This window comes from Lacerta agilis, chromosome 1, assembly GCF_009819535.1.
Source record: "Lacerta agilis isolate rLacAgi1 chromosome 1, rLacAgi1.pri, whole genome shotgun sequence".
NCBI lineage: Eukaryota > Metazoa > Chordata > Lepidosauria > Squamata > Lacertidae > Lacerta > Lacerta agilis.
The window spans coordinates 130,934,456-130,957,914 of record NC_046312.1 but is presented as its reverse complement, the minus strand read 5'-3'; the positions used below and the strand labels follow the sequence as shown (position 1 = coordinate 130,957,914).

The following is a 23,459-nucleotide window of genomic DNA, read 5'->3' as shown; positions in this document are numbered from 1 at the left end:
AACCTCTTTTCTTTTTTTGATGGAGAAACAAGCTTGGTGGATCAGGGGAATGTAGTGTATCTTGATTTCAGTAAGGCTTTTGACAAAGTCCCCCATGATATTCTTGTGAGGCTGGCAAAATGTGGGTTGAACGAGGTAAATGTCAGGTGGATTTGTAGCTGATTGTCAGATCGAACCCAAAGAATAACCCATGCACACATTCTTTATTACAGTCCAAAGACCCGCAAAAACATTTTCAAAAGGAAAATACAGCAGAGATACAGGAAAAACATTGCTAGGCTGTCATTGTGGGTTTGTTTAAACCGGGGGTCGGCAACCCGTGGCTCCCAAGCCGCATGTGGCTCTTTGAAAGGGCTGCTGTGGCTCTGGGCAGGGCCGGCGCTTAGCGCCAAAATGTAGGCGGCGCCGCACCGTGCTGCTGGCCCACCCACTTGCCTCCCACCCACTTGCCGCGCTGCTGCCCCGCCTGCGCCGCTGCCCCGCCTTGGGGGGGCCTCCCGCTGATCGGGCCGCTATGGTTGGTGCTTAGGGGGCTGCTTGCTGTGCCTAGAGCGCTGAGGGAGCCCGGGTTCGGGTTTGCCGTCGGCGCGGGAGGGCGATGGGCCCTGCTGCCGCCGACACTTTCGTTGGGGGCCTCTCGCTGGGCCTGGCGGGCTGCGGGAGCCCCAGGATTGGGCCGCGTGACGGCCGAAGAGATGGAGGCGGGGCCGCCTCCGCTGGTTTCAGGGGCCTCCCGCTGGGCCTGGCAGGCCGCGGGAGCCCCCGGGGATCAGGCTGCGTGGCGGCCAAAGGGATGGCGGCGGGGCGCAATGCGCTGCCGCCGTCACTGCTGCTGTGGGGGCTTCCCGCTGGGCCTGGCAGGCTGCGGGAGCCCCCGGGGATCAGGCCGCTTGGTGGCCGAAGGGATGGCGGCGGGGCGCCACCCCCGTGGAAAGGGAGACCCCGACACCCCCCCTGCCGCCCCCACAGCTCCCATCCCAAGGGAAAGACGGGAGCCCTCGGAAGAGGAACACTCGTTGCCGCCATCGCAGCCGCCGCCGCTGCCGGCTAATCGCCATCCCAAGGAGAGAAGAGGGACACCCAGGGAAGGTAAAACCTCTTCCCTGGTGCCCAGCCGCCGTGCAACCACCGCCAAAGAGGGGAGAGGTAGGCTGAAGAGGGCCACGAAGGGCCACAGGCCCAACCCGAACCCACCCCCCCAGCGGCCGGCTCGTCGGAGGAAGGCCTGACTCTCACTGGTAAAGACCTCTTCGCCTTACTCTCACCTAGTATTTTTTACTTTATTTTTATATATATATTTATTATTCAAATACATTCTACTTTATTTCTTTTCTTTTTTTAAAAAACTATTTTAAAAATATTTTTTATTACTAATTTCCCCCCCAATATCTTTTCTTTTTTCCTCCCCCCCCCAAAAAACCCGTTTTTTGCTTTTTGGCTTTTTGCCTTGCTCTCCCACACCCCCCCTCTTTTTCTTCCTCCCCTCCTTTTTTAATCCAAGGGGGAAAATCCCATTTTTAAAACAAACAAACAAACGAAAAACAAACAAACACCCCCCACAGCTGCTGCAGCCACTCTATTTGAATTTTTATTATTACCCTTTTCTCCCTCTATCCCCCTTTTTCTTTTCTCTTCCCCTTTTGTTTTTGTTTTCAAAAAAAGGAAAAAGAAGAAAAAGATTTCCCCCCTTTATTTTTATTTTTTAAACTACTACATATTTTTAATAGATATTCTCCCCACCCCACCCCACCCCCAATTTATATTTTTTCCACCCCACTTTTCCATTCTCACCCCCATCTGTTTTCTACCCCGTCTCTTCCTTTCTCTCTTTCCCTTTGTGTCCCTCCCTCTCCCTTTCTAAACCAAATTCCCCCCCTTTTTTTCTTTCTTTCTTAGTTCGCTTGCCAACCTATCTTAGAGGGGGAAACCTTCTCTCCCACCCCACCCCCCCAAAACAACTTTGAGCTGAACCCCCAAAAACAGGGGTAGATCACTGCTGAAAGTAGATCACAGTTTCTTGGGAGTTGGCCACCCCTGCTATAAGACATGTAACTAGAATAAAAAATTTAAAAAAACCAAGCAAATAATTGTAATAAAGCACTGCTATAATTATATATAATTTCCCTAAAATTTTGGTTTAATTCGCCTTTCCGTGCTGAAATGTCACAATCTGAACGACCATGGCTTGCGCCGCCCCCCCCCCCAGTTTTGATCCTGGGTACGCCCCTGAGTCAATGCAAAAAAGTAAGAACTTATTCTTGTTGTTTTTACTGATTATACTTTGCATTGGCTCCTATACGTTATTTATTATTATTGCATTAAGGTAAGAAACATATATGCAGCGTTATATTTGTTTTAAATGTCGCAATGGTTTTGCGGCTCCCAGTTGTTGTTTTTTCCTTTGGAAACGGGTCCAATTGGCTCTTTTCGTCTTAAAGGTTGCAGACCCCTGGTTTAAACTGTTCTGACAGTTGCTGTTGGGCAACTTCAAGATCCCTACTTGGATTTGGATTTGATATCCCACTTTATCACTACCTGAAGGAGTCTCAAAGCGGCTAGCAATCTCCTTTTCCCTTCCTCCCCCACAACAAACATTCTGTGAGGTGAGTGGGGCTGAGAGACTTCAAAGAAGTGTGACTGGCCCAAGGTCACCCAGCAGCTGCATGTGGAGGAGCGGGGAATCAAACCCGGTTCACCAGATTACGAGTCCATCACTCTTAACCACTACACCACACTGCTGCTCTCCCATCTCCTAGTTCTTTATTTTAGCACCAGATATGGACCAGAGGTTTCTGCAAATACTTGTTCAAATAGAGAACTGTCCTCTGGAAGCTCTTCAAATAGAGGGCTGTCTTCTTTGAAGTAGGACACATGGCCACCTGTCTCCAGGAATTTGCCATTTACTCTGTCCTGAGGTACTCCGGCACTCCAAATAGACAAGGGGTAACCTCTGTGCCCTAATCACATCCGCTAAGCTCCACCCCTATCCTATCAGGCTCCACCCCTGACCTGCCAGGCAGCAACCTTGACCACAGTACATTCCCTGTCAGCTTGTTATCCTTCTTTTATAAGGAACTCAAGGAAAAAAAGGAGAGGAGAATAAGACCGTTTACATTTCATTCTCCCGCCCCAGGGGTTTTGTGAATGAGATCATGGGGGAAATATTTCAAAAGGGCAGTTCTTTGTACTGTGCGGGGACACAGGAAAATGCTTTAAAGGGCATGTCTGAAAAACACAGGGCTATGGTTTTTTGTTGATGTAAATCAACATTTATTTCATTGCAGTCATTTTGACACTCGCTAGTTAAGGAGCTACCCCAAACGCTTCCTGTGCTCTGTGGTTATGCTTTATGCTTTAAACAGTTTTCAGCTGTGGTTTATAGGAAAGAAATAATTAAATGCAGCCCATCACAGTAAGAGTCCATTTCCGTCACTCTTGAAGTCAGAACATTTCTTACTTTTATGCTTTGGTTTATTTCTGTGATACCACCTGGGTAATTTCAGCTGGATTAATTAACATTTTTGACAGGACTTTAGATGTGGAAAGGGGAGGGAGGAATAACCTCCTTGTCTTGTTAGCGTCTGCTTGCTATAATGATGTCTATAACTACAAGCCTGAGCTCCAGTCACTGCAGTGATCTCTCCGAGAGTGTAGCCTTGTTGCTTCTTGCCAATGCCAGCAGAAATGTGGCACGTACCACAAACAGTTGGCTAGGGGACAAAGGATAAATTCAAGTTGCAGAATGGGGTACCAGGCTCCTCTTCAAATACATCTTCATCTATGAATTATGCCAACAGGGTTTCCTTCTTTATTCTGTGCTGGCAAATAAAGGATTAGGATATGTACTACTATGGCCTTCCCAAATGTGTTTTCCTCGAGATGTTGCTGGACTACAACTCCTATCATTCCTGACTATCAGCCACATTGGCTGGACTGAAGCTGGAGTCCAACAGCATCTGGAGTAAACTGGGTTGGGAAAGACTGGTCTAATATTTATCGGATCGTCACCATTATTACAGCTTCACTGGGATGCTACACTAGAGCATAAATTCAGGATCTGACCAGTTGGCAACTGCAGTCACTTATTGTCCATTGTATTATGCATGAAACATGCCCCTCTATTCCTGCTGTGTTCTCCTTTTCCATCCGTAGTTTTGGGTGCCTGTTGACGAGGTGCATGTGCAGAATCTTGCTCAAGCAGGCAAGAACTTAAAAGGGAAATCATTGTCCATTCAGACTAGATTCATCAATAACTCATACAACAAATTTTGAAGTGAATTGTTTACAAAGAGGTATTTAGAATATGATTTGAATACTCATATTTAGAAATGTGGACACGGTACTCACTACAAGATTGTTCATAGGCTCATGTGTGCTTGTGACCATATGGGGTAGTCATAGTTGGAAGTAACAGTAATGTTTCTTATTTATTCAGCACCTAAAGATCCACTAAGCACCAGACAAGCTTGCAGTCTAATGACTAGAGATACCTACATGGAATTGCCAAGTTCACACAGGTTCAAGGACAATCATGTGGAGGAAATTCAGCACTGCCAATGCCTGAATTGTCCCACAGCATCCCTACGGCTTCAAGTGGGCTGCACACAATTCAAAGCCCAAGGGACTGTTTGGCTAAAGAGCAATGGGGGGAAATGCTTCAAATAAATAAGCGAAAAAGCTAATCGGATGATGAGCCACCAGGTACTGTATATTTCATTGACTCTACAAATCCAACATAACTGGGAGCTCCCTGTTCCAAAAATCTTTCAAGATCTCCAAACTGAATTTTCCATCTTATTCAAATCAAGGATAGGTCTATTTTCATCCATTTTATAACTTGCTTGACCTTCCTTCAGGGGTTGTTGTAAAGCTGGTGCTGCAAAATGAGAAAACAGACAGATCCATCAGTGAATCAAACTGGAACCACATGGATGGAACATATTAGTGAAAAATCCAGCATTAACTCCACTGCTGCATGGAATGAGCTGTCATATTTTTCTTCATTTCTCTTTGTATTTCCCCCATATTTCACCCCCTTCTTTCATCAGGGATTTCTTTCAGATGCACAAACTAAAAAAAGTTGCATGTCACTCAGAAGTGAAATGTGAAAAATACATATCACACAAATATTTAGTCTGTTTACTAATAATTGCTGGTTTTTCTCCTCTGTCTCTGAAGCTTCTTCCTGTCCCGCATCCACCATCCCCAATAGCATTACTCTGCCCACTTTCCTCCAGGGAGCACATCTCACAATTTTGGTGCCAAAATTACACAGAATCACCCCACAAATTTCTTTACATATTTAGTATATTTACATCCCACCTCCGAAAAGCTATTGTCCAGCTAAAAACTACTATTTACATCCAAGTCGAAACAAGTTCCTTTGCTATGAAGATCAAAAATTAAAAAATTAAATATTAAAAAATAAAAACAAATTTAAAAATCCTGACATCCACCTTGGTGGGCTCCTCAAAGGTCATAGGCATTTGCCAACCATGCCAGGGACTGACCCTAATTCTGGCTAATGGATTGACGGGTGTCTAATGGACAAAAGGATGTGCTAAAGAGTTGGCTTTATTTGAATTTCCTACAAGTCAGAACGGCTACAGTTCTTTTTGTGAAGTTATTTTTCTGGAAAACAGATGTGAGCATGCTACAAGTTTTTAGAGGATTTGCCGTTGGGGACATAAATATAGGAGCTCTGGATGTAGAAATCCCGGGTTCAATCCTTTAAGCTAAATGACAAGATTCCTAGGGTGGTGGCTGTTAACAAATTCATGTTCTTGGCGGTTGGGGGGGGGGGGCTAAAAAATTGTGCTATGTTTCCAAAGCTATTAAACATTTTGCAGAAGACTGTGTACACGTTCCTGTTTATTCTGGCTCCACTTTGCTGCCACCACTGGTTTTTTAATCTGTGTTCACACGATGTACTGGCAGTCCAGAAGCAGCCTGTACTTTCTTGCATTTTACCCAGGGGTGGCCCACTGCCAAAGTCTGACTTAGCAGGGTCATGTGGCAGCTTCCAGTGAGATCTTGCCTAACTCTCGCAAGATCTCCTTGGAAGCAGTTGCAGCCGTGCAACCCTGGCGGCAGGGGTTAGGGCCCTGGTTTTACTTCAAGTCAGTTTTAAGCCGAATTGCGAACGGCAGCTGTAATCCATTCAGAGTTAAGCTCAGGTTTCCTAAGGGCAGGTGGCCCTACATGTCTGGCATGGGTCTTCACCATGGAAGACCAGCCCACTTCCCACAGACCCTCCATGTGTCCTCATTTTCCAGGGACAGTCCCAGATTTACAGAAGCCATATTGGTTTCTGATTTGCTCTCAGAATCCTGTTTTTCCTTAGGACGTCCCTATTTTCATGGAGAAATGTTGGAGGGTGTGGAGTTATGCGACCCACTAGCCAAGGAGATAAGTAACTACACAACCTTTAGAAGACATCTGGAGGCAGCCTTGTATAGGGAAGTTTTAATTTTTTTTAATGTTTTATTATGTTTTTATACATGTTGGAACCCGCCCAGAGTGGCTGGGGCAACACAGTTGGGCAGGGTATAAATAAAGTTGTTGTTGTTGTTGTCATTATTAAATAGGTTGTCTCTATTTTCATCGGAGAAATGTTGGAGGGTATGTTCCCACCTGCTCTCTGCCTTCCACCTATGTCAAAGATGTGCCAAAGAGATCTTTGCACAACCTCCTCTTTTCACAACCATCACTAGAACGTCGTGGGTTTTGTTAGCAGCTCCAACGCTAAATTTAGCTGTGTTTTTATATATGCATAAGCTGTAAGTACTCAGAAAGCTCAGCCTCCACAGGAGAAATGGCAAAACTCCTGGGACCTGAATGAGGTTAACCCAAGCAAGCTGGACAATTCAAGGGATTCCTGCTTAGAGCACTTCTTTACACTTTCTTTTTAATTCCTCCAGGCACTTTCTGTCGACTTCTCTCTCTTCCTTTTTTAAAAAAATGCCTTACACTTTATGGCCTTCCTTCCCATCTGCTTCTTATTATCACCTCCAGTTCTAATCCCCTCCTTAGCTGTTCACATAATCACCCATTTATTTGAAAACCTGTGTTTGCACCTTTTGCTCCAGGGGTTGCCTTTGTACTCTCTAGTACTCTCTAGTCTCTTCTTATCCAGCAACTCTTAGCCTGGGTCTTACTTGTCTGGCTCCCAATATATCCTATTGCTCTGTGGCAATAAACCTACTGTACAATCTATGAATGTATGAGAAGAGATGAATACACCATCTCCTGCTTCCTACAGAATATACGGTAACTGAAACTGCTTTCCTATTTCTGTTTCCTCCCCAATTACCTCCAATATGGCATGAACATACCTAGCAAATGAAGAACTGTGCACTGTACTGATACACACAGTCAATTCTGTTTCCTCTGCAGTACAGATCTGGTGAATAGAAATCTAGACCACTTAATATCCATTCATTTCATTCCACATTCTGGGTAAAAATGTAGAGTTGAATACAGGGTGACGGTGGTAATATTTTCCCGTTGGTCTAGAAATTTATGGAGTTAACAGTCCTGTGTGGCCCCTTTAAGAGTAGCCAGTTCAGGTTGCAATCTTGTACATACTTATCAGGGAACAATCCCCATGAAATTCAGCAGGGCTTACATCTGAGTAATGTGCAGTTATTGTGGCATGAACCTACTCTAGAAATGGTGACAGCAGGAACCCCTTCTGAACCAAGACACTTGGGTGCAAAGTATTAATAAAACAGTGTCCACTGTTTCTCTGCAAAGGAAGAGATTGTTGGCATCTCTCTGTCTTGGGAGACAATGGAGGAGCGTGCCTTTAGGGGTGAAGTCCAACAGTGCCTGCAGTTGCTATAGAGACTGAGACAGGAGGGACAGGTTTTGTTGCAGCTGGGGTAGATGAAGATGTCTGGTTATGCTGATGCAGATGGACCATGTTTTTTATTTCTTTCTGCGCTCCTCCCAGTGGTCATTCCTCCTCTGGTCACTTCTGCGGGTGTGCAACCTGACTGCCTGGCTCCAGGCAATGCTGTCGTCTGCAAGGAAGAGCATAGGGAGAGAAACCAGGTCACACAACTTTTCTCCCAGTAGTAGAGAAGCAACTGTGACAGCAGGGACCCTTCTGAACCAAACTAAGACATTTTTTTTCCATTTAGTTAGGCAAAACTAGCTAAATCACAAAATGCCTATAGGCAATACAGTACAGTAATGATTTCTGTTAGAAACAATTTTTGCTTTTAACAAAGAGCGGCATGCAGCCCCATGGAAGCACCAGGAGTGATGGCCGCAAAGAGAGTAGATAGAAAAGAACAAAAGAAGACATTAAGAAGTGGAGATTAAGGCGTGAGTGGGGACGTCTTAGCCATTGAGGCTACTGGCACAAGGCTCCATGGCCAGAGGAGGGTGCCTGCGCCCTCCAGCCCCGCCAGTAGTGCTGCTCTCGCCCACCTCTTCTCGGGCTGCGGACGCCGCCGCTTCAACCGAGCAGGCAGAGGTGGAGGCAGAGCACATCTGGCAGCATCCCCACCCACCCCTCTGCGCCCTCCGGCTGCCCGCTGCGCCTGGCCCTGCCTGGCGGAGTGCGAGGGACATTGGAGGGATCTTTGCGCCAGGGTGCCGGATTTACTTAGGACAGCCCTGGGCGTGAGCCAACTGCTGCTGAAGAGCCATAACCATCCTGCAAAATAAAGGAAATTTTCCAATTTCAATTGCTTTTGAACTGATTTATTTATAAACGCAGAAGTGGCATCTGGAAGTGTTTTTGCTGCAGTGCAAGCAGTATGCTTTCGCTTAGTTTTTCAACCTTGTAGGCCCATCATTTTCTCCTATTGTTGTGGTATCTGTAGAGTATTTTTAGAAAATTGGAACAATCTATGCTATCCCAAGAGCAGGAAACTCTGTTCCTCTGATCTGAGAGAAAGCTATTGAAAGAGACCGACAAGCAGGGAGAAATTATCTTTCTACATTCCTTTTTTTCCAGGCAACAGTTCATGTTTTTTTACTGCCATGAGGAACCCTTCAGAGACACAGCTTCAAGTTTGTGAACTGGTAGTCTTCGAAATAGATTCAGTAAGGAACGTTGTACAAATTCAAAACCTTTACACCGACTTTCATAGAAACAGTGGATAGTTTACAAATGTTAACCTTATGATTTTATTCCCATATATATCTATGTTTTATATCTCAATCAATCCCATCTATTTGACATGGTAGCTGGTTGTCTTCAGAGCAGCATATTATGCTTCCAAAGGGAAGGCACAGAACCAAGTCACCTGGCATGGAAAGTGTGTCAGGGGTGGGGGTCGGGGGGGGGGGAGAATTGCAGAAGCCTCAACCCACACAGGCAACTGCATGGAAAAGAGCAGAGATTTTGTGGAACACACAGTGCACACAAGCCAAGTGGCAACAATCCAGCCCACCCATGTATGTCATTACAAACCATGGCCATGTGCAGAACACATGCACAGCAATGTGGGCCATGATCATGACAGGCTAAAATAAATCAAAAGTTCATATTTGTGACGTGTCAGAAGGTTTTTCCCCCGCATTAGAAACTGGAGAGACCAAATTGGAGAGACACTTTCATTTGATTGCCTTTCTTGGAACATCTAAAACGGCAACCACCAGCCGCTGTTTTTCTTCCATTTCTGTTAAGCTCTGTTTTCCTTCTATGGGTATGTTTCACTACTTGAAATTAAAATCAATTAAAAAAAACAACCCATAAAAAGCTATGAAGAATAGAAATGTTTTCACTGCTTCCCTAAAGACCGTTAGGGATGTGGTTGGTCCTCTGAGAAAGAATTCCATACCTGGGGTTACCACAGAAAAAGCCCTGTCTCACATTCCCATTAACTGAACTTTGTAGTGGGCCATATAACAGGGGCATCTGTTATAGTTCTTTAGCCTGCAATTCTACACATAGACTTACCCAAGAGTAAGTTTCACTGAAGTTAATGGGATACACTGTTTGAGGTAAAAAGAAGAGAACGACATTGGGTTGTAGCCAAACACTTAATAGAACTGAGCAGCATGAGTAAAGAAAGATTGTTTTAATTTTTCTTTTCCCCTCAGTTCAGTTCAGTTCAGTTCATAAAGCTCTCTGGTGTTCTGTAGCGCTCCCAGTGTTGATAGCTGTACTGCATTTCACCCTCTGGTCCTGAGTGCTGTTTTCGTGGTCCCTCTAGGGAAGGCCCCTCTAACCCTCTAAAATAAACACAAATTTAAAGCATTTTTAATGTATTCAATAAACTATGCATCTTATCTTATGTTCAATGTTCACAGCCAATTGTGTGTACAGTGCGATGTAAATAAATGTGATAGATTTTTGTTTTTTGAAAAAAATGAGAATCAAATCTGTAAGGTGACTTTAGAATGACCGCTCCCCACATCAAATGGGGGGGCGCCTTTTGCGTGGTCACGCGCAGCCCCCCGGATCCCAGTGCGGCTCCTGGTAGTTCGGGCTGCCTTCATCCTCCCCAGGCTGGATACCTGGAGGTCTCCGCCTACCTCAGCCAATTGCCCAATTCCGCCTGGGGAGGTGTTGCCAAGGGATCAGCTCCAGAGCTTCTCCCATCCTGCCCTCCCTCAGTTAAGTCTTCTTTTGCAGGTTAACCTCTTCTCCACAGGTACGCAGGCGCTGCTACGTCAGGGTCACTGTTGAAGGGCCGGAAAGGTATTTTCCTGCATTGTCAGGTTTTGTCTTTCCTGCAGCAAAACATCACAACTTTGGCGGTTTCAGGCCTTGGGCAGAATCCTTTAGTCTTCCAAAATGGGGGGGGGGGCGTGAAGTGGTGACCCACGTCCCCCTTATGGCAGCGATACCAGGGTTCCCCATTAAAGGGGTCTTGGAGGGAGGCATTGGCCATACACTGAGAGGTTGTCATTGCTCTCCCCTCCAACAGCGGCAAAACAAGGGGGGGCATCTCTGCTTGAACATATGTTCTCCAGAGCCAGCCCAATCCCCACACATTCCGGATAACCCTGAAGTCTCCCAGATCCCCGCCTGGGGACTGGGAAGGATAAACGCCCAATGCCTGAGCCAAGGTCTCCCTACATCTGAATCTTAATAAAGTTGTGGCCTGTTTTAATCCCATAGCACGTTGTCTTGTGTCATTATTCTGCTCAGGGGTCTCCTGGGGTTGGGGGGGACTCTGCTTGTCCACACAAATATTAATCCTAACAGCTGCACCAGCTGAAATGCAGCCAGAGAACTGAGAGTAGAGCTGCATGCATGCACCTTGGAAGGTGGTGGACTCTGCTTCACTGGAGGTTTCTAAGCAGAGGTTGGGTGGTCATCTGTCATGGATGCTTGAGTTCAGATTCCTGCATTGCAGGGGGTTGGACTAGATGACACTTGGGGATCCCTTCCAACTCTATAACCCTATGATTCTATGAACACTTGACACTGGGCTGCCACTAAAAAATTGTAGTCCTGTTTTCTCCTTTTTCTACCTGTATTTGGTTAGATTAGCTGTATGTAGAGAAGGAGTAGAGAAGGAATGTATGGGATGTTTTTTGGGGGGGGAGTAGCTCTGGTGGAGGCCACCTCATGCTCCTTCTGGGATAGTTTGTCCACCTTTAGTCCCCACCATGTACTCAGCTCTCATCTGTGGCTCCTAGAAGCTATCATTATGCGACAGTGGCCACACCCTGGGAAAGGCTTCAACTCTCTGGCCAAACCAGGTCAGGGTACAAATGGGTCTCAAACCCTTGCTGATTTACACACTTCCCCTGCATGTGAAGACAGGCTCTGGCAGATTAAGTGGACAAAACCAACAGTGGGTCCAGTGGTCAAGAAGGTGGTTTCTGCTCATGCTGTACATGGAAATAAGGGGCAGATGGGGCTTGTCAACCAGGGAAGGTAACCCACAATGGGGAAGGAAAACTCTGACCCTATATCTCTGCTGCCTTGCAGGATATCTTGGGGAGAAGGAGGCTAAGGAGTAAACTACACAAATCTGGAGCAGAGTCCCTAAGACAGTTGCATGGCAGCTTGTACTCCTCTTTCCGGCAACTACGCCTGAAGCCAAGCTGGTGCCAAGCTGCTTTCTTTTGGACCCTATTAGGGAGGCAGCCCAGGACACTGCCCAGGCTTGTGACCCAAGGAGGTCACTACTGCTAACACAGTGGTTTGACTTCAATTCCAGAGGCACACCCCATTGTCTCTCAAGGCAACAACAATGTAGAGAAGGGATGTGCTTCATGTGTCATGCCACCCTTATGCGTACAGATCTTTCTCTAGATCTCACCCTGGGAGAAGCTAATCTGGGAGTGAAAGTGGCATGGAGAATGTCAGAAGAACCTATTGGCATGGCTTTCACATTTCTCCAGAGTTTTTCAGGAAAGCATTGATTGGTCTATACAAACAGGCAGTTACAAGTGCTGACTAATGCATAATGTCTTGCTTTTATGTTGCCAGGAAATGTTACGGCTTTGAACACTCATTGCAAAGTGTATTTTGGAAGGATTTCCAATAGCCATCTCTTATGTTAGAAATTGAAACAGACATGTGCTGGGGGAAAGATCTAGTCTTGTAATTCTTACACCTTGAACATTTAGAGTGAGCAAATCATATTCATATTGTCCTGCTCTTTTCTTGAAAAGTCATTTTTAAAATGTTTTGCTACTCTGTTCTTAGAAATCATAACTGTGCAAGAGGAATGCTGTAAATGAAATACACAAGGCGTCAGCTGACCAGCATTCCATGGCTTCAGGATAAAGAAGCTGGGGGGGGGAGGGGGAGAACACCTCTGAGAAGTGCAAGAATTTTTAAAGCAGATTTTTAAAGATCCTGGTAAAAATCAAGATTTCTCCTTTCTCCAGATGTTCTCCGTCCTTATGCTGACACCTCTTGCTTAGTTTCAGGCATGATGTTGCATTGATTCTGAGACCCTAAATCCGCTGTTGTTCAACTGGGGGCAAAAAAGGGGGAGAAGGCAAAGAAACAAACATCTGGAAAGCAGAGCTGCCAAGTGTGTGTTTTTTCACTGTTTTTCAGCTTTCCAATTCTTTGTTTTCTGCATTTGATACATGCACAAAGAGCTGCAGGGCAAAGATTGCAATCAGTGCAGAGTGTGATCTACTACTTTATTACTCTGAATATACATCAGTTAAGACCAAGCTAATGTTGAGTCCCTTGTCCACAGAATTGCTCTGTTCTTTTGTCCAATGCTGAGGTAATTGTGAGCATTGGCCTGGGAAGTGGATGGGGGCTGAAGTTTGTTAACAGCAGTGCTCATGTCATGGACATCTGCCAAACCTTGTACTTCTCATTTTTAATAAAGTGTAGTGGTTGGAAAATAACTTTATGGATGCTCTGCTCAGCGTATCAGAGCAACAGATGGTGCTTGCACCAACAAGAATAACAGAGTGTTAGTAAGCAAACACTGGTGAAAGGGAATAGAGACCTGAATGTGCTTTCTGGAAAGATTAGGAACACCCTCTTTGGTTGGTTTTGTCACAGGAACATTGAAAGTGTGTGTGTGTGTGAGAGAGAGAGGGGTGCATTTAATGGAGTAGACATTAGAGAGGCAAACAGATCTAGAAATCTGTGTAACAGCTACTACTACACAAGCTATTCGGCCCAAGTTCAATTTACACGGATTGTGAGGAGTGTTTTGATTATTCCCTGATTTTCCCATCTTCCATCCGGGAAACTCGAACTATGAGTGTGACTGCAGGAACTCTGGAGGGACAAATTCCAAATGTTTAAAAGGGGGGAAATCTGTTACTATTAGTTCACAAGGGAGGAGGAAGAAGAATATAGTACTGGGATAAGGGCATAATTGAAGGGCATAATAGTCAGAGTTTGGCCATTGCCAAACAATTATTGGATATGCCACACACACTCATTGTTCAGTACAGCTTATTCCCAAATATGCCTCCAATTGCCTATATACTGAAAAAATGTACCTGTGCTGCTGATACACGTAGTAATCCAGTATAATATATGCAACATGTTGGCGGCGCACAATAATCTCCAAGTCAATTATACATTGTATTATATATACAATAATGTATAATTGACTTGGAGATTATTGTACGCCGCCAAGAATTGCCTATATGGTAGTTTCTCCTACTCTTGGTTCAGTGCTTTAGCATGAAGGAAAAGTGAAATATGGAAGCCCTGGGAAAAAGCAAGTACTATATAGAAAAGAAAGAAAGAAAGAAAGAAAGAAAGAAAGAAAGAAGGAAGGAAGGAAGGAAGGAAGGAAGGAAGGAAGGAAGGAAGGAAGGAAAGAAAGAAAGAAAGAAAGAAAGAAAGAAAGAAAGAAAGAAAGAAAGAAAGAAAGAAAGAGGGGAGTATAGAAGAAAGAGAAACACATCAATGTCACAGTGTTCTGGGTTGCTTGGAGAACAATATGGTTCACTATCAGCCATACCTTGTATGCAGACAAGAGAAAGACAGAGAATGAACTCGTGGTGTATGCAGCTGGGTGGCATGCATCAAGGATGGAGAACCCATGGCCCCCGGGATGTCATTGGACCCCAGCCAGCATGGGCAGCGGTCAGGAATGGTGGTAGTTGTAAGGTTCCCTGTGTCTGGCCTGCATGAATGGCTCCAATTCCCTTCTCTCAAAAGGCCCATGGACTATGGCCTAGTTCTCACTAAGGTGCTATACTTTATGGCTGGGTGTAACAAGTCAGATCACTGAATGTTCCTCCATACAGCCCAAAAGTCCCTACACAATAGAAAACTCACATGCCTGGTAAACACTCCTTCTCAATGTCTAGTTCGCACCCACCCACCCCTATGGTAGGAGTTTATCAATAACTAGCTGACCCGGCCACGCGTTGCTGTGGCTCATTTTGTGAAATGGAAAAGGAAGATGTACAAGAGAAAGCGCATGCCTCCCCACAGCTTCTCCCGTTGAACTCTTGCCTGCCTCCTCTCCATATTTCCCCCGTTTTTGCCTGCCTCCCCACAGCTTCTCCTGTTGAACTTCCGCCTGCCTCCTCTCCATATTTTCCCCGTTTTTGCTTGCCTCCCCACAGCTTCTCCTGTTGAACTTCTACCTGCCTCCTCTCCGTATTTCCTGTTTTTGCCTTCCTCCCCACAGCTTCTCCCGTTGAACTCTTGCCTGGCACCTCTCTGTCTCCCTCCCCCCCCCCCACATTCGCCTTCCTCCCCACAGCTTCTCCCGTTGAACTCTTGCCTGGCACCTCTCTGTCTCCCTCCCCCCCCCGCATTCTCCTTCCTCCCCACAGCTTCTCCCGTTGAACTTCCACCTGCCTCATCTCCATATTTTCCCCGTTTTTGCTTGCCTCCCCACAGCTTCTCCAGTTGAACTTCCGCCTGCCTCCTCTCCGTATTTCCTGTTTTTGCCTTCCTCCCCACAGCTTATCCTGTTGAACTTCCGCCTGCCTTCTGTCTCCCTCCCCCTATTTTCGCCTTCCTCCCCACAGCTTCTAACCTAACATAAACTCAACATTACACCTAAGCATTACAAAAACATTTCAAAAACCACAGCAACCACTGGTTTTTGTGTGTGAAAGGCGGCTCCTCAGGAGGTTTGTAGCGTGAGGCTGCTCATAGCATTTGTAGGCCCCCTTTTTCTCCAATGAGTTCAAGTGGGTATAAATGGTTCCCTCCACCTCATTTAATAATAAGAATTAATTATTATTATTATTATTATTATTATTATTATTATTATTATTATTATTATTACCCCGGGCTGACGTCTGGTTTGTCCCACCCTGTGTTGTAGCTCAGGCTGGCCCAGGGTCACTCGGCGAGCTTAGTAGCGAGATTATAACCCTGGTCTTTCTCTTAAATGCCTCTTTAATAGAATTAAACCCTTGCCCTAGATTTACTATCTCCTCCCCCCCTCTGGAAACCTGATACCTGGTACAGTCCACTCTGGCATTGAGCCTGGGGTCAGAAGGGACCATAACGATGCAAGGAGGGGTGATGGGGAATTGGTAGGGTCCTTATACATTTGTGTGTGGCGCTTTTTCCTCTTCTGATAACTGGAGTTTCGTTTGTAAAGCGATAAAGCAGTGCAGAAAGGATTGTGTGTGGAGACAGGATAGGGAGTGAAGCATAGTTGCTGAGCTTTCTCATCCTACATCCCCCGCCATAAGGAATGGTATGGCCCGGGCCTAAAAACCTTTTCCTGCCTGGAGCTGAAACTACTAAGAACGTTTCTGGCTGGGGAATGAGAGTTTAGGCCTTCCTCTTAACTGTTTTTTTTGGCGGTAAGACTTGGCAGAGGCTGGGGCTAGGGAGATTAATAGGGGGTTGTCCCTGCTGTCTGAAAATGGCTGACTGAGGTGAAGGTGGTTTTATGGTCGGCGCACAGCCTGTGACGCTGCCCTGCAATGAGCCTTTCTATTGGTTGTTCAAAGTCTTCAGTTCTGTTGCTGGTGACACGTAATGTGTGCGCCAATTTTTGGGGGGGCCTTTATTCTATATCTTAGGCATGATAGGTGTGGTTTTTTTGAATTTTTATTATGCCAGATCCTTCCTCCATGGTCATGTTACGCTTTGTCCTAATTTGATGCTGTTTGGTGCAGCGCTTACGGAGCAAGGTGGTGTCGCGCGTGCATGCAATGGGAACATATATATATATATATATATATGGGCATCTGAAGTGTTCTGGTATAGGTTTTCTGCTGTAATGAGAACTAGGTCTAAAAGAAGCTGTCCAAGGAAAATAAGATGAAGAATAGACAGAGCAATTGGGAAAGCCGCATGTCAGAGACAAAGGAGCAGCTGGTGAAATGAGTAATATCAGGCCATATTCTTTCCCTTTCCCCAGCTATCTTTTCCTGCCTGTGATATTTTCAAAACAATTGTTCTTGTTTTATAGTGTGAACATGTGCTGTGTTTTTTCCATAAAGCTGCAAACAAGTGTCAATCACGTAGATATCACCCTGTAAATCTGCTTTAAGAACTTGGTTTTGAAATCTAGGGCCCCAGGGCAGGTTTATGAGATACTCTGCAGGTGCAGGATAAAGAAGGGAGCAAGGAACAGGGTCGAGAACACAACTCATAAAATGAAGTGCTTTTGACTTTCAGTTTGTGGCTTTCATAAATGCGTATTATTTAGGTTAAAAAGGAGCAATGCAGTTTTCTAGCACAGGCAGGCATGTCCAACTTGAAGTAGGCTGTGATCTACGATCCAATATAAAAACTGGCAGTGATCTACCACCCAGGGATGGGTCCAGGGTGGGCGGGTACTGGCTTCTTCCCCTGAGGGGGCGGGGATGGGTGCAGAGTGGGTGGGAGTGCACTGCTTGCTTCCCCCGACACCAGCTGCTTCCTCCGACATGGCAGGGATGGGTGGGTGCATGGCATCAGAACAGCCCCTCCCAACGTCTCCAGTGGAGAGTGGGTGGCGATCGACCAGAATTCATCGCAGGATCTACTCGTTGATCGCGATTGATGCGTTGGACGTGTACTATACACTCTATAGTAACATTCAGGTGAAGTTACAGAGTGTGTAGAGCAAAGGGCAATTAATTTTAATCTATATACTCCAGGTTATGAAAAGCACATCAAGTGCAAGTAGATAAATAGGTACCGCTCCAGCGGGAAAGTAAATGGCGTTTCCGTGCGCTGCTCTGGTTCGCCAGAAGCGGCTTTGTCATGCTGGCCACATGACCCGGAAGCTGTACGCCGGCTCCCTCGGCCAGTAAAGCAAGATGATCGCCGCAACCCCAGAGTTATCCGCGACTGGACCTAATGGTCAGGGGTCCCTTTACCTTTATGATGAGTAAACTTTGTCTTGGGAAGAATTCCAGTGTTCCAAACTCAATTCTTCAAGGAAGTTAAATTTTATTATTTTATAAGATGGTCTTTTCCATTATTTAATGCTGTTATGATTGAATTTGCAAGACTGAAGGACCTACTTGTGTCACTTTACTTTTTCTATGTATTTGTAGCGTGATGAATGCACCTCTGAGTCTAAATCAATTCATGGTGTGTGGCCTTGGAAAACCCCAGTACCCCAAGATGCAATGCCATGCATTTGAACTTAAGGAATACAGCGAAGCACTTTGGGCAATATTCAGATGTCTAGGTATTTCTAGTCCTAGGTATTTAGGTATTTCTATAGTATTTCTAGTCCTCGTCTAGTCTAGGTATTTCAAGACCTCCAGGTGAAAAGGATATGACTGCTGTGTCAAATGAATGCTCAGCTGCCTGCTGGAACACAAATCACTGGTAAATGTTACCTTACTTGTGAAGGATTATTCCTAAATCAGTTTCTGTCCTGTTGTCCTGCTTCTCCTTTTGCCACTCAGGGGTTCCACTCTGTTCTGAACACCAAATGGCTAAAAAAAAATCAAGCGCTTGGTGAGAGCATGGTTTAGGAATGGATTCCTGCCCAGAAAAACAAGCAAATTGTTTCCCTAAATTAGCACTGCTGATTCAGGCAACTCATTCTACTGAGCTCAGTGAAATGACACACAGAATGTATGTATGAGCAAAACATTCCCAGGAGAACTGAGTTAAATTTAGCTAATATTTCTTGAGAAGAGCTTTCAGTGTCTTTGTCATTCAATCACAAAAACTACTGAGTCCAACTAGCAAGATTCCTTGCACCTAAATCACCCACCCCAAAGAGATTTTCTGCAGTTCCTTCAGAGAGGTCATCCATGAAATCTGTCCTGTTGTCCAATTTTATGCTCACAGGATGATTTTCCTGACAACCATCCTGAATCTGGCCCATTGCAATTTCAAATTGAAAAATCAAGCAACAAGTAATGTAAAATAAAAAGAAGAAAACTATTGTTATGTAGATATAGCTATAGGATCCACTAGTCCATTAAGAATGTAAGAATACGTATCTTACTTTTTATCTGCAAATGATCGTGTTAGATTTGGTTGTGGTTTCTTTATTCTTTACTGCATCTATAAAAAAAAAAAAACAACGTTGGTAAATGAGCAGAAGCAATAACTGAGTAAAAATAGTTTACTGGCAAATAAAATTACTTTTCATAGTTATTTTGATCTGTTCTCTAATACATCAAGTTGTAATAATAAGATGTAGTAATGGTATAAAAATTATTTTATTAAATATATAATTATATTACAATTGATTGCATGGTACCTTTCTGTACTGATATAACCAGTGCTTTTGTTCTGGGGGTATGCAGGGGTACGCATACTCCTCAATATTTTGTGAATCTTTGTACTTTTGTCCATTTACTGTATTTATTTTTCCTGAACTGAACTATAAAATGGTGATTTTCTTCAGTCAAAATGAGAGTACCTCTAAACATTTTTTTAAAAAAAAAGAAAAAGAAAAAAAGCACTGGATGTAGATATATGCACTGGCAGAGGAACCCACTCGGGCACCCGGAGCGGCAAATATGACGTGCATCGGGGGGTGGGGTGATCTGCCCAGTGGGTGCCCCATCCTCCCATGGGTGCCAGTGTTTAACTTGAGGTGGATCATTGCTTTAAAAAACTACACAGTTCCTGCTGCAGGCTGGTCTTTTTCATACAGCCATGCCTTTAAATTAAATAGAGTCCTTGAGTGTCATATAGTCATAAAGAATAACTTCAGCAGGTGCCTTGGGTGTCTCTTGCTGTTCACTCCCTCTCCCTCTAGAAGCTCTTATTCACTAGCTCCTGTGCTAGAGAGAGCCAGAGTGGTGTAGTGGTTAAGAGTGGTAGACTCATAATCTGGTGAACCGGGTTCACGTCTCCGCTCCTCCACATGCAGCTGCTGGGTGACCTTGGGCCAGTCACACTTCTCTGAAGTCTCTCAGCCCCACTCACCTCACAGAGTGTTTGTTGTGGGGGAGGAAGGGAAAGGAGAATGTTAGCCACTTGGAGACTCCTTCAGTTAGTGATAAAGCGGGATATCAAATCCAAACACCTCCTCCTCCTCCTCCTCCTCCTCTTCTTCTTTAGCTCTTCTTCTACTTCACTGCTGGGCACTTCAGTTTTCCTTGAACATAATCGAAGAACTGATAGAAACTGGGGTGATTCTTTATGTTCCAATTGCCCAGCTCCCTTCCAGCACCCCTTGCTTCTGTCGGAGGCCCAGTTCTGAACTGTTTTTAAAGGCAGTCCCATACAAGGGGCATTGCAGAAGTCTCTGTGTAACTAGTGCAGGGGTAGTTGACAACAGTAGACTGGCAAGGAAAAGAGACTTCTTTGGAAACAGAGGTAGGCCTTCTTCAGATAACCTTTAGAGGAGTGAGGAGTAGGGAAGCGTTGGCCCTTTGGGTATTTCTAAACTGCAATACTCATCAGCTCTAGCAAGCATGACCAATGACCAAGAATGATGGGAGTTCAGCAACCTCTGGCGGCTCAACCCACCTTAAGTCTTTAAAGCTTTAAAGGCAATAGAAGGAACCATGGTTAGGATGCAGATTAACATGGCTCATTTTATTTATAGGCTTTGTTCTCTGTGTAGGGATGTAGCATTCCAAATGTGCCTTGCTTGGCTTGTTCTTTTTATCCACAACCCACTTAACCTTAAACAGTGGCCTATTTTGACTTAATTAAATATTAACAATTTCTGTGCTGACATATCTGTACTTTATACTGTGTAGACTAGATCAGTAGATATTGTGATGAAATCTGCGTAATCCTGAAATAATCTCAGAATCCAGACTTTTAGAAAATGTAATGTCATTTTTTTAAAAACATAGATTAAAATAAAACAGTATTGGTTTAACTAGCTATTATGAGATTGCAACAGTATCAGATATTTGTATTCCAGTTCAACACAGCAGGTTTGCATTGATCCTTCTTCCCACTCACTTCACTTGTTCCTTATTTAAAAATGAAAATCGGAGGATCCAAGTGGTCTTGTTGCATCAAAGGGACAGTATCATATGTTTCTGACACCATTATAATGGGATAAATTCTGTTCTTTTTCAATCAGTTGCACAACATTCTGTTAACCTCTTTAAAGGGATAAAAAGAAGCACTTTATTCTCTTTTCTCTTTCTACAAAAACAAGTGTTTTTAGAGTATGTTCCACAAATAGCAGGCAAAGAGTAGGGCGAATGATCTTGCAGAAAAACTTGGGAATGACATCAATAGGTTTTCAATCTGAAAGTCAATAGAAAGTAGTTGTTTGTTATCACAGTACAGCCAAGAGATAATAGAACAAGAGCAGTTTCTTTTGAAGGTTTCAAGTATTTAAAGCTTCAATTCCGTCTAGCTCTGGATTTAAATTTTATAGGTGTTTGCAGCAATAACAAGCTGGTGTTATTCTGATTCTTGAGATTTTGTCAAGCCAAGAGTTAGACTACCAGATAATATTTGCTAGTTTTCCGCTGCAATCAGTTTGCTACTTTTCAACTGGATTAAGTACAATTCAAAGGCAAACATAATGGAATTGTCTTGTTTTAATTTTGAAGAAGATTCAGTATCAGATTTTCAATTCTGGGTCAATGTGGATTCTACTGATCAACTCTCCTCTCAGCCAGATCATTTTCTACTTGACCGTTCTACTCCAACAGGTGAAGGCTCCTCTTGGCTACCTTTTCCTTGTCAGTCATTGTTTCCTGATGTGCAAATACCACTCCCAGACCCAGGTGGGCAGATTCGGCAGTTTGAGGGTGGTGCTGAATTGGACAGCTCCTTGTTGGTTCAATCTGATGATAGTGACCTGCAGTTTAAATATCACCGATTCATTCCTGCTCACCCGTACAAGACACAGAGACATGCTGCCAACATTAGGGAAAGAAAAAGGATGCTCAGCATCAACTCTGCTTTTGATGAACTTAGAGGCCATGTACCAACCTTCCCTTATGAGAAGCGTCTCTCCAAAATTGACACTCTCAGACTGGCCATAGCATACATCGCATTGCTTAGTGATATCCTGACTTCAGGATCTGACCCCAAATCCTATGTGCAGAAATGTATGAAAAACGGATATAAAGGTCATCAGAATGCAATCTGGAACACAAGTGGTAAGTGTACAGAATTTGCTTTGTTTCATTTAATTTTTTTCTCTCCCCCCCCCCTTTTTCTTTTTTCTAATACTATATTAAAATCTGGCTTTCATTGCAAAAAAAAAAATGAAACCAGTAAAGCAATAGTACCTAAACCAAATTGAAGTAACATAGTATTCTCCCTTGTTCACAGACTGGTCAGGTATCTGAAAAGATAACCAATCTTTTTTGTGATTCGTGCTCGGTGTAAATAGTTTTGGGGCGATTTTAGACAGGTCCCATTAAAAATACTATATTGCTTAATATGTCCTTATGCTCTCACATTTTCTAGATCTTGCTTATTTGGTAACTATTCAGTTTGCAATACAACAAAGTAAACTTGTAAATCATGGGCTTCCCTGACTGAATGATTGTTTCGTACACTTACACTGGTCATTGAAGCATGGAGACCTTTTATCTGTTTTGTAACCACATAAGCCTATAAAAAAGAAAAACGAACAAACCCAGATCAGCAACAATAACTTGAGAAAACCACTAGAAGCAGTGAAAATCATAGAAATATGCTGGTTTAAATCAATGAAAGCAAATTGCCTCAATTCAGCCAGTGCCCTGAATTTGATTATATAATTATTTATTATACATCTATATAATAAATGTGGAAATGAAAGGTAAGGACATGGTATCCAGCAGGCTAGGCAGCCAGATGAAATTTTATGTGTAATGAATCAGGATGTATGACATAGTTTATTCAAATATGTAGCTGGACAAATTTTGCGCAGTGCGGGGAAACAGTGCCGAGTGCAGCAGTAATCGAATCCTTGAGCACATGCAGCTTAATAAGGAGCTAAGTTTTTTCTTTAAAAGAAATGGATGAAAAAGATAAAAACTGAATAGGGGAAAAATTGAATACAGTTTTCTTTAGATTTTCATAAGTTTACTCAAAGAATATATTAGAGACACGTTCTGCTCACCGATTCATTACATCTTCCTTCCTCTCTGTTTTTTTACTTTTGTTTTCCTTTTCCTTTCCCCCCATCCATCCTTCTTTCTATTTTTCTGTGGGGAGGGTTGTTGGTTGGCCACTTGTCCAGCCTGTAGCAGACCTTAACATTGCAGGTTCAAATTATGCCTTTATATAATTAATAGGTGACCCTGTGGATAGTATGGGGAGAACAATAGCCATTTGCTCAACAGGTGCTCTTGTAATAGTTATATTTTGAAAACTAAATAAGTGCTATATAAAATCATCTTCATCAACAACAATTCCTCTCTGGTGTCCTTTCTGTGTTATGAGAATGCTAGGTAAAGGTAAAGGGACCCATGACCATTAGGTCCAGTCGTGTCCGACTCTGGGGTTGCGGCGCTCATCTTGCTTTACTGGCTGAGGGAGCCGGTGTACAGCTTCTGGGTCATGTGGCCAGCATGACTAAGCCGCTTCTGGCAAACCAGAGCAATGCACGGAAACACCGTTTACACTTTTGACATGCTTCCGAACTGCTAGGTGGGCAGGAGCTGGGACCGAGCAACGGGAGCTCACCCCGTCGCGGGGATTTGAACCGCCGACCTTCTGATCAGCAAGCCCTAGGCTCTGTGGTTTAACCCACAGC

The 23,459-nt window shown here is 44.1% G+C and overlaps 1 protein-coding gene across 1 annotated transcript; it reads left to right on the top strand.

Annotated features, from left to right (window-relative positions):
• The first annotated feature begins 905 nt into the window (after window positions 1-905).
• Window positions 906-22,254, top strand: LOC117049176. Its single transcript, XM_033153928.1, has 3 exons — window positions 906-1,146; window positions 21,316-21,870; window positions 22,184-22,254. The coding sequence occupies exons 1-3, from the start codon at window positions 906-908 to the stop codon at window positions 22,252-22,254; spliced, it is 867 nt and encodes a 288-aa protein (XP_033009819.1).
• Window positions 22,255-23,459: the final 1,205 nt, after the last annotated feature.